At 47.0% G+C, this 9,649-nt stretch overlaps 1 protein-coding gene across 1 annotated transcript; it reads left to right on the top strand.

Moving 5' to 3' along the window:
* The first annotated feature begins 79 nt into the window (after window positions 1–79).
* AHSA1 (activator of HSP90 ATPase activity 1) lies at window positions 80–6,622 on the top strand. Its single transcript, XM_040600997.1, has 9 exons — window positions 80–253; window positions 579–769; window positions 944–1,026; window positions 1,705–1,822; window positions 3,493–3,581; window positions 3,942–4,076; window positions 4,865–4,966; window positions 5,499–5,550; window positions 5,982–6,622. The coding sequence occupies exons 1-9, from the start codon at window positions 174–176 to the stop codon at window positions 6,152–6,154; spliced, it is 1,023 nt and encodes a 340-aa protein (XP_040456931.1). The 5' UTR covers window positions 80–173; the 3' UTR covers window positions 6,155–6,622.
* Window positions 6,623–9,649: the final 3,027 nt, after the last annotated feature.

The following is a 9,649-nucleotide window of genomic DNA, read 5'->3' on the forward strand; positions in this document are numbered from 1 at the left end:
AGCGCCGGCGCCAGCGGGAGGCCGCGGGGCGGCGGAACCAAGGAGGCAGGCGGCGGCGAGGCGGGGGGGAGGCGCCGGAAGGGACCGTGCCGGAAGCCGGGAGGTGGCGCGGCGGCCGGCGGTTCTAGCAGTTTCCACGGGCGGTCGGTGCGGCGGAGGCGGCGGCGGTCCCGATGGCCAAGTGGGGAGAGGGAGACCCGCGCTGGATCGTCGAGCAGCGGGCGGACGCCACCAACGTTAACAACTGGCACTGGTGAGCGGGGCTGCCCGCCCGGCCGGCCGGCGCCGGGGCCCACCCGGCAGGGCCCGCTGCCCCGGGGGGGGGGCGGCCGGTGCCCCGGGGAAGGGCTCTGCCCGCGCTCCCCTGTGTGCCTGTTGGTGCTGGGGGGGGACGGGCTGGTGTCCCGGGAAGGCCCCGGCGTGTGTGTGCGTGTCCTGTGTGGGGTCCCCGTGGATCCCCGTGTGACCCTCCGTGTCCCTGTGTGTGTCGGGCCGGGCCAGGCCAAGGCTGGATCGCCCCAGCGTGTGCTGGCGGTGTGGCCTGGCCCAGGTTCTCACAGTGCCCGGTTCTCTCGCAGGACAGAGCGGGATGCCTCCAACTGGTCCACAGAGCGGCTGAAAACTCTCCTCCTGCCTGTCAGGGTGGAGGGTGAGGAAGGGGCTTGTGAGGTGACAGAAGTGAGCAAGCTGGAGGGAGAGGCCTCCATTAACAACCGCAAAGGGAAACTTATCTTCTTCTATGAGTGGGCTATCAAGCTGGCGTGGACTGGTGAGTGATGTTCTCCCCTCCTATTTCAAGGCCAGAGTCAAAGTGTAAGATTAAGGATAAGGATACTTATTTGGGAAATAACAATAAGAGGAAGTCTTGTCTTGTGATACATCACAAGTCTGGTTCTTATCAGAGTAAGAAATACTGATCTGAACAACGTGATTGTAATTGCAGGCACCTCAAAGACAGGTGTGAAATACAAAGGTTACGTGGAGATTCCTAATCTCTCAGATGAAAATGACATCGATGAAGTTGAGGTAAGCACAGCTAAAGGCTAATACTGCTGGCTGTATGGTTGTTCTAACAGGAATCCTCACAGCGTTAATAGTTCCTTCTATGTTACCTTTTTTTAGAGCATTTGTGTAGAAATTTTAGTGTTAGAGACTGCTTAAGTTAATAGAATCATAGAGTGGTTTGGGTTGGAAAGGACCTTAAAGATCATCTAGTTCCAACCCCCTTCCGTGGGCAGGGACACCTTCCACTAGACCAGGTTCTCCAAGCCCTGTGCAGCTTGATCTTCAGTGCTTCCAGGGGTTGGCCATCCACAGCTTCTCTGGGCGACCTATTCCAGTGCCCCGCCATGCTCACAGTAAAGAATTTCTTCTTTAATATCTAATCTAAATTTTCCCTCTTTCAGTTTCATACTGTTACCTCTCATCCTGCCACTGCATACCCTGCTAAGGAGTCCCTTCCCATCATGTTGTATCTTTACCAAATTAATTCCTGCCTTCTAGATGTAAGGGCTCTATAGCACTTGAAGGTGTCTAGGTACATGCATACATTACTGTAGGCTGAGAGAGATAAAGTGAAAGATTAATAAAACTGCACTGCTGCTTGTGAAAGTTTGGCCAAAGTCTAACTGTGATGTTGAATTGAGTATTAAAAGGACCGTGCAAGTATGGCCTTGTTAATCAGCACGTGCCCTCCTTGTTTAGATCCATGTCAGCCTTGCCAAAGATGAGCCTGACACTAACTTGAAGACCCTGATGAAGCAAGAAGGTGCAAAAAAAATTAGAGATGCAATGAAAACTTACATCAGTACTCTCAAAACAGGTATGTAACTGAGAGGGAGAAGTGTTACGGGAATCCATATGAGCTAATGCTAAAGAAGGGATGGGGGTAATGGGAGTGAATATCAGTCTTCACCTCACCTTGACAGGAAGGTGTCAGAGCAACAATACCAACTTTTCTGTCTCTTGATAATGCTTAGCGTTTGGTAAGAAGCACTTCTGTCTGTAGGCACTGTAGCACAACCCAGAAAGACTATTTTTAGTGATAACCCAATAATAAACAGCATTTTTGGATTTATGTTTTAAAACTGAGAATGTCCTTCATATGCTGAAGGTCAGCTAGAGAGAAATTGAAACCAGTATAAAATGTGTTTGCTGCCTCAGTGATGCAGTATCAGTCGCTGCATGTGGCCCAACCTGACTTTAGTTTTCATATTCCCTTGGAAGGTGGTATCTTCTCTCTAGGTTGTTGTGTTTTCTCTTTTGCCGTGCTAGTAAAGGCATCTAGTGTTCTTTGGATATGAGAGTAACTGACAACTGGATATAGCTCTGCAGATTTTGTTGGTGTCCTTGAATAAGCTGTCTCAGCTTCCAGGTCAAAATTATCTTTTTTTAGGAGATAAATCTGATTCCAGCAGTTGTAGTTAAATCCGCATGCTTTTTGAGTTTGGCTTTGCTATCTAGTACAGACTGGGGACCCTACAGTTGCTTTTTATATCCATTTACCTGTATTGTGCTACACATGCTTAGATATTCAGCTTTTGCTAAGTACAGACCACCACTGGTTGCTGGTTTTCTGGGGTCAAATTTCTGTACCCTTGCTTTTTTTCCAGGTGTTCTAGTGTTCAGGGTGGGAGATGCAGTCACCCAGTGGAAGATGAGAATGTTATTCAGGAACAACTATGATCTTGTGGGCTGGAGTAAATAAGAATAGGTGGGAACTAAGTATTGTGGGATACAAGATTGAATGCATGTAATAAAATTCTGCTATGTAATGGAGTTTTGCTAGATTGAACAGATGAAGGGGAACCCTGATTTATAATTGGTAAAGGCAGAAGTGATAGAGCTGGAGAAAAAGAAAACATGATGCTGAAAGAGGCTGAAACTTCTGGTGGAGTTATAAAAGTGCTGGTGTTGCTGAACAGGGCACTGGAGAGACCTCCCCTGGGTTTTTGTGTTTAGTCCTGGCATCTGGTGTCAAAAAAGATAAATCAAAGAAGGAGTCAGAAGTAATTTTATTCTGTGCTACAATGATAGGAGAAATGGGAGAGCCAGTCTGAAAAATGGAAGGGCTTGGTTTGGTTTGTCTAGACCAGCAAGATCAGAGTATTTGAGATGTGGCTGCTCTTTATATCAGAGAGTGAGAGGGGGGAAAAGTTACGTAAGTGTAAGGCTAACATTAATATGAGAGCAACATGTAGAAGATAGTGATTGGTATTCTAGGCTAGGAAGAGGAGGTAAATTCCTAATTGTTAGTGTAGGCAGGTTCTGATACAGTCTTCAGTGGAGAGTAGTTGAGGGCAAGAAGAATTAATTGCTTGTAAAAAAAAAAAAAAATAGTTCCTTTTACTTTTTTTTAACTGTTTCAAGTTGTGGGCACTAGCAAAAGCAGGCAAAAAAACAGGAAACCCTTCTGATTGTGTATTTCAAAGAATAGCTAAAAGGTTTACCTGATCTTTTATTAGTTTCATGGGCGCATTCCTGTCTTTCCAGAATTCACCCAGGGCATGATTTTGCCCACAGTGAATGGTGAACACATGGAAACAACACCTCAGGTGGCTCCTAAAGCGGAAGACCGCAAGGTAAATAAAACTGTGCAAACATGCTTTGGGATCTGTGAAGAAAAGTACACAGTATTAGATTCCAGGGCTTACAGGAGCAACCTATGCTATTTGTAGGATAAATGTATGGAGGAATTGGCAGTCTGTGGTGTAGGCCTGACTGTTTCGATTTGCAGCACGTGGTATTTCTTAATTCAAGCAGGGTCATAAATGTGCTTTTTATACTGAAATGCAGTTGTACCTAATTACATCTTTACCAAAGGCCTTAGGTTTTTCTCTTGGATATGTGATCCGCTTGTTGATTTTATTTATTATTATTTTATTATTATTATTTTGGTGAAAAAAGTATGTGTATGTATGTTTTGCTTGTTGTTTTGTTAGATGGCTGCCAGCAGTGGCACTGCCACGTCGCAGTCCAAATCCATAGGAGTCAAGATCCCTACATGTAAGATCAGCTTGAAGGACACCTTCTTAACATCTCCAGAGGAGCTCTACCGGGTATTTGTTACTCAGGAGGTAATGCCAGGCTTGTTCTGAGAGTTGTTCTTTGCACATAGGAGGTTGTTTCTAAGAAGCTTTTTAAGGCATTCTGTAGGACACTCACAATCCATGAGAATGGGGTAAGAAAGCCGGTCTGCAGAACAGTTGCTTAAAGCTCCCGTGTGCGTCTTCTCACACAGTTGACAAGAGAGGATTAATGCCAGCCAGAAGCCAGTGCCAGACTGCTGTCAGCACCTATCTGTAGGTGTATCCCTTACTGCATGTGGTCAGATCTCTTGGGATTTACAGTTGTGTGCTTGTTGGTTTTGATTTTTTTTTTCATTTTAAGGTTAGGCGCTATCAAAGCGTACTTCAGAAGTAGCTTCCCCTGTCCTGCACACTATTATATGGTTTAAGAAGAGAGAGCAGCATTGTATCGTTATTTAAACATGGTCTTAGTCTTTTGCTCCTCCTCTCCCCCCCCCTTTTTTTTTTTAAAGGGGGCGGCAAAAAATACCACCTTTTCTTAGAACTAGGTTTCATAAAGAAATAAACAGAGTAAATCAAAGTGTGGCTTACAGAACACTGCATAGGATACGAAAACTAGGGGTTCTTTTCCTTTGGCAGGCCGAATGCTGCCGTAGTGGCGATAACCTTGCTTTGCTGGCCAGGACAGGGGTTTTGTCTTTTTCTTGATGAGGACCTTACGCTATTGACTTAATGTCGTCTTTCAGAGCTTTTGTAGCTGGTTGGGAAGCATCGGGCAGCAAGTTTGCAACCAGATAATGTCAAGTAATACAGGTCTCCTCCTGAATTCTTTTCAGATGGTCCAAGCTTTCACCCATGCACAAGCTGCCTTGGAGGCTGACAAAGGAGGCAAGTTTCAGTTGCTGGATGGCAGTGTCACGGGAGAGTTTGTTGACCTAGTAAGTACTAACCAGTGCAGGTGTGTCTTGCTCAGGAGCAACCTTTTTATTTTTGAGGTATCAATTCTGTAACAGTGCTTCAGTTAGCTAATTGCAGGGTTCTGCCTGGTGCCCAATAATTATCTCTAATCATTGTGGCTACTGAACTGTTCCTTATAGTATGGATTAATGTATGGGACTTCAGGCTGGGGAGAAAATCTGGTTGCGAGTCATGCATCTGCCCTGTCTTTGTGTGATTTTACTTATTTATTAGGGGTTGGAGGGGTGTTAAAGATAGTAACTGACCCTTTTCTTCTTTGGCCCTCTTGCCACTGAAGTCTTCTAGACAGGGACGCTGTCTCAGTGTTTGGGGCCATACTATGGCCTACATTCCTAGAAGAGGAGCAGAAAGGATGCTTAAAATTGTTTGCCTCTGTGTGTGTGTTTCTCAAGGGGTCTCTTAAGGCTTCAGATCAACACAGTTCTAGTTATTTTCTATTAGACTGCAGGATTTGCAAAAAATTACTACTCAGTCTCTCTCTCTCTTTTCAAGGTCCCTGAGAAGCAACTTATTATGAAATGGAGATTTAAATCTTGGCCAGCTGGTAAGTAGTCCAAAAATGGACTATGGTCTTTCAGCCTTGCCTGTGTTTGAAGAATTCCAGCCCCACTTGCCAGAGCGCACTCTGGCTCATGAGTGGGGAGCACGTGGGTGTTCTGGGAGCTGCACCAGCCATACCCCACCTTCATATCCCACACAGTCAGGTCAGAATCATCAGCCATGGTTTAGAGCAGCAGCCAGGGATTAGGAACAGCTTGCTCAGCTGTGGCTGCAACTGCCTCAAACCCCGTGAAGAGGGAGCCCTCTCCTCCCTCTCTCTCTGAGGAACGCCTGCAGCTGTCATAAATAGATCCTCTGGAAAGGATCCCGAGGAGTCTTTTCAGTGGTGCCATGTGAGAGGAGGAGCAGAGTAGCTCCTTGGGGCAGCATATACTATACTACACACTGTTGAGAGATTTGCTTTGGTTCCTCCAGGGCACTTTGCAACAATTACCTTGAACTTCACTGACAAAGGTGGTGAGACGGAGGTGTGCTTGGAAGGCAAGGGCATTCCTGCCAGTGAGGAGGAAAGAACAAAGCAAGGCTGGCAGCGCTACTACTTCGAGGGCATTAAACAGACATTTGGCTATGGCGCCCGCTTGTTTTAATACTGGTTGCTGGGAAGGCTCTGCCTGAAGACTCTGCCACATGGACTGATACATTTTTCACCTGTCCCTTTCTAATCTTGGCCCTACTGCTGAGTAAAGTGGGATGACAGGTGATGAGGAAGGCCATTGAGCAGCACCACTTTCAGTCCCTCACTGCTTTGTGCATGTCTCATGCTGCAGGGGATTCTCTTACATGTACATACTTCTATTGCTAAATAAACCTAACTTAAAAAAAACACCATGGAACTTGTGTCCTCACATCGGCTTGAGTTCAAAGGGTTGGTCAATAGGCTGAGGGGAGGGATCTGTCTGGAAAAACACTGATCAATGAGGAGTGCTGATCCCGATGTGATTTACTTCTCGCTTCTGGGGGAGTGGAGAGTATGAGCTTGATGCAGTTTTTAGTTTGAGCAGCTGCTCATTTTCTCTCTGCTTTTGATCTGCCGCTAGTAAATGTTTCAAACCCTTCCCATTTCTGAAAGGATCCAAGATCCTGTTCAAGCTGTCCCTCTCCTCCTTTGCACATCTCCTTCAACACAGGCCTTTCTTAGACAGCGGTAGCCTGCTCTACAAGAATGCCAATCATTTAGTCACCTGATTTCCAGGACAATCAGCAAACCACTGCTAGGGGAACTCCTACCTACAAAATGATTCTAGGAGGTTGTGGGGCCCAGGGTCAGCTACTTCCAAGAGCTACAGGCCAAAGCAAACTACGAAGAGTCCCAATGGGGGTGGGATTTATTCCTGTAAAATAAACAAGGTGCAGTACTTTTGGCTGACCCCACTTCAGCTGTTGCTTTGACTGGTGTTGCTTGTTCTCTCCTGCTAATACAGTTAGTTCCCAGAGATGTCTTCTAAAGAAATAAATTTGCCTGTAGGATGAGGGGGGGGAAATCTAGTTCTGGTCAGAAGTGTCAATCTGTGTAGCCTCAAGAGCAACTGAAGTGCTCAGGTGCTCCGTTTGAGGCGTGCGCTTTTCTTGCAGAGCACCTCTAGTAAGCCAGAAGTAGAGTTGCTAGATGAGATTTATTGTTTTGGGGATTTTTTAAAATTTTTTTTTTTTTTTTTGTAATCTGAATGGTGTGTTGTAGCCATCCCCTTCAATAGAAGAGAGAGGAAAAAAACTAGTTTCCATTGAAAAAATGCCAAATGTAATTGAGTTGCCTTTTACATTATGGAGAGCGTTTCTGGCCTTTTCCACTCACTACTCCAAAGTGATTATTCATGCTAAAATGTGTAGGAACACCAAGAGTGCAGTATGAAAGTAAGTTCTATATTGTGTGCTTACCCCTGTGCTGGCCTGTGACCGCAAAGGAAATTGTGCCAAGACTGGATGCCTGTAGATATGGTAGGGCTTCTCTGTGTCCTGCGCGGGTGTCTTCAAGCACCATCCAGCTGGGAAAGGGGTCACAGGCATTTTGCCAGGGTTCTTGTGCACAGATGAACTACTGTACACATCCGGTAGGCTGCGGGAGCGTAACGTGATGTAAGCACGCTGATGTCACCGTGCAACGTAGGTGTTTGGTTTTCTGTTTGGGGAATGCTGGGCAGAAACACGGGAAACCTTAAACAGCAGGGTTGGCGAGTGTGTTCCCAGCCAAGACAAGAGCTTTGGTAAGAGGTGAGCAAAGTGACTGGAATGAATGAGCTCGTAAGTTAACCTGACACTCGACAGCAGCATCACGGTGTCCTGGCTGTGCTCGGGCAACCGTGTGGGCAGCTGTGCCCACCTGCAGCGGGGTTCTGCTGGCACAGCTGGGCCGGGGCAGCACAAGGCAGATCCCGCTAATCACCTGCCGCTGGAAGGTTAGGAAGTGGGACAGGAAGGCAGCTGAAGTGGAATTTTAATTGCCTTCCTTTCATCTCAAGCAGGGTTTACTTTGGGCATCCTGCTGCTACTCTAATAGGCGGCGCTTTGGCCCCAGCCGGCAGCCCACGTTCCGGGGGCTCGGGACCCAGGGCTTTGCTCAGGGGCTGTTTGAGGGCTCTTCTGCCAGCAAAACCGATTGCCCTGAGTGATGCTGGTGCTGCCCCAGCTGGCTCCCTGCCCCTCGGGCTGGAAAACGCCATCCCAGCTGCAGCAGAGCAGGCTGTGCAGCCACGCAGCCGTGCCCTGGCTGCTGTTCACAACAGAATCTCTTGCACTAACCCACCAGGGAAGGAAAGCTGGTGCTAAAAGGCCAGGCTGTGAGCTAGCGCTTAGCCCGAGGCTCGGAGCGTGTCAGTACGTACTAACCCTACCGGGGCACAGCGGTGGTAATGCCTTATACTGCTTCAGCCGATTACTTGGCAAAGGCAATCTGAGCCTTAAGTCACTGCATGCTAGTGATGGTCCCCATGCTGCCTCTGCCTGCTCTGGGCAAGGAGACCCACTCCTTCAGCCACAGCTGACAGCTGGTGCAGGCATCCGTACAGATGCTAACAAGAAACCCCAGCCCTTTGCTTTACTTGGAAGCGTCTGGAGAGCCGGACACAGTTTGCAGTCCTTCAGCTATTTGGGGGAGGGAGGGCTACACAACACGAGGAAGAAAAGCAAAGGTCCCGTATTATTCTGCTCAAAGGCTCTTCAAGAATCTGAACTGACAGGATAAGAGGGAAAGTCTTGTGAATTAAAGAAAACCAAGGTTAAACCCCCAGAAAATAGAGACAGAAGTAAATAGTGAATTTTTCACAGCAACGAGCATGGACACTGACTGGCTATGGACTTGGAGAAGACAAATAAGGAACAACCATCAAACAACATAATAAACTGAAGGAGTCTCTGAACACATTTAGTGAATTCTGGAATTTCTTGCAGCTGCTGATACGCTGCCACTAAAAGTTTACATGGCTTCAAAACAGGAGTGGAAAAATGCATGGAGGAATAAACCAGCTAAGGGCTATTAAACGGGACAACCATCACACCTGGCTCAAGAAGCCTCTGGGTCACCAGCTGCTGGCAACAGGGAAAGTACTTCGGTGAAACAGCGACGCGTGCTTGTCCTTCTTGACTCTTCCTAATCACCTGCTGTTGAACACTGCCAGAGACTGGATGCTGGTTCAGGTGACCATGTGTTGTGACTCCCTTGGCCCTGTCTCCTGTGTTTTGATCATTTATGTATGTGAAACTTCCATGGGAAAAGCAGACCACAAATCAAAGCCATCGAAAGCCCCTAGCCTAAGTAACTTAACTGCTTTGAAATGTCATCCCAACCCTACTTCAATGGCAAAAGGGGAAGAAATTAGGTTAAATGGTTTTTTTTAAAACCCAAAGTAAAAGTAGTTGGATGTTTCCAGCTTGAGAGGGTCTGATGCAGTTTACCCTGGAACAGGTACTTGGGAAAGTGGAGTAACCTTTCAGAATTCGATGGGGAATGGGGCTGGGGAGAGGGAGGAAGAGAGTGAGGTGAGTGCCAAGGGAATGAGATCAGTCTGTAACGTCAATTCATGAAAAAAATACAGTCAGTAATCTGTAAATACCCGGTTAATCAGCTAAAAAGTAACAACCAGCACACC

This window comes from Falco naumanni, chromosome 7 (genome assembly GCF_017639655.2).
Source record: "Falco naumanni isolate bFalNau1 chromosome 7, bFalNau1.pat, whole genome shotgun sequence".
Classification (NCBI taxonomy): Eukaryota; Metazoa; Chordata; class Aves; order Falconiformes; family Falconidae; genus Falco; species Falco naumanni.

Coding starts and splice junctions, on each gene's coding strand:
- AHSA1 (XM_040600997.1), top strand. CDS start 174: ATGGCCAAGTGGGGAGAGGGAGACCCGCGCTGGATCGTCGAGCAGCGG. Junction 3,582..3,941: donor CTAAAGCGGAAGACCGCAAG/GTAAATAAAACT, acceptor TTGTTTTGTTAG/ATGGCTGCCAGCAGTGGCAC. Junction 4,077..4,864: donor GGGTATTTGTTACTCAGGAG/GTAATGCCAGGC, acceptor AATTCTTTTCAG/ATGGTCCAAGCTTTCACCCA.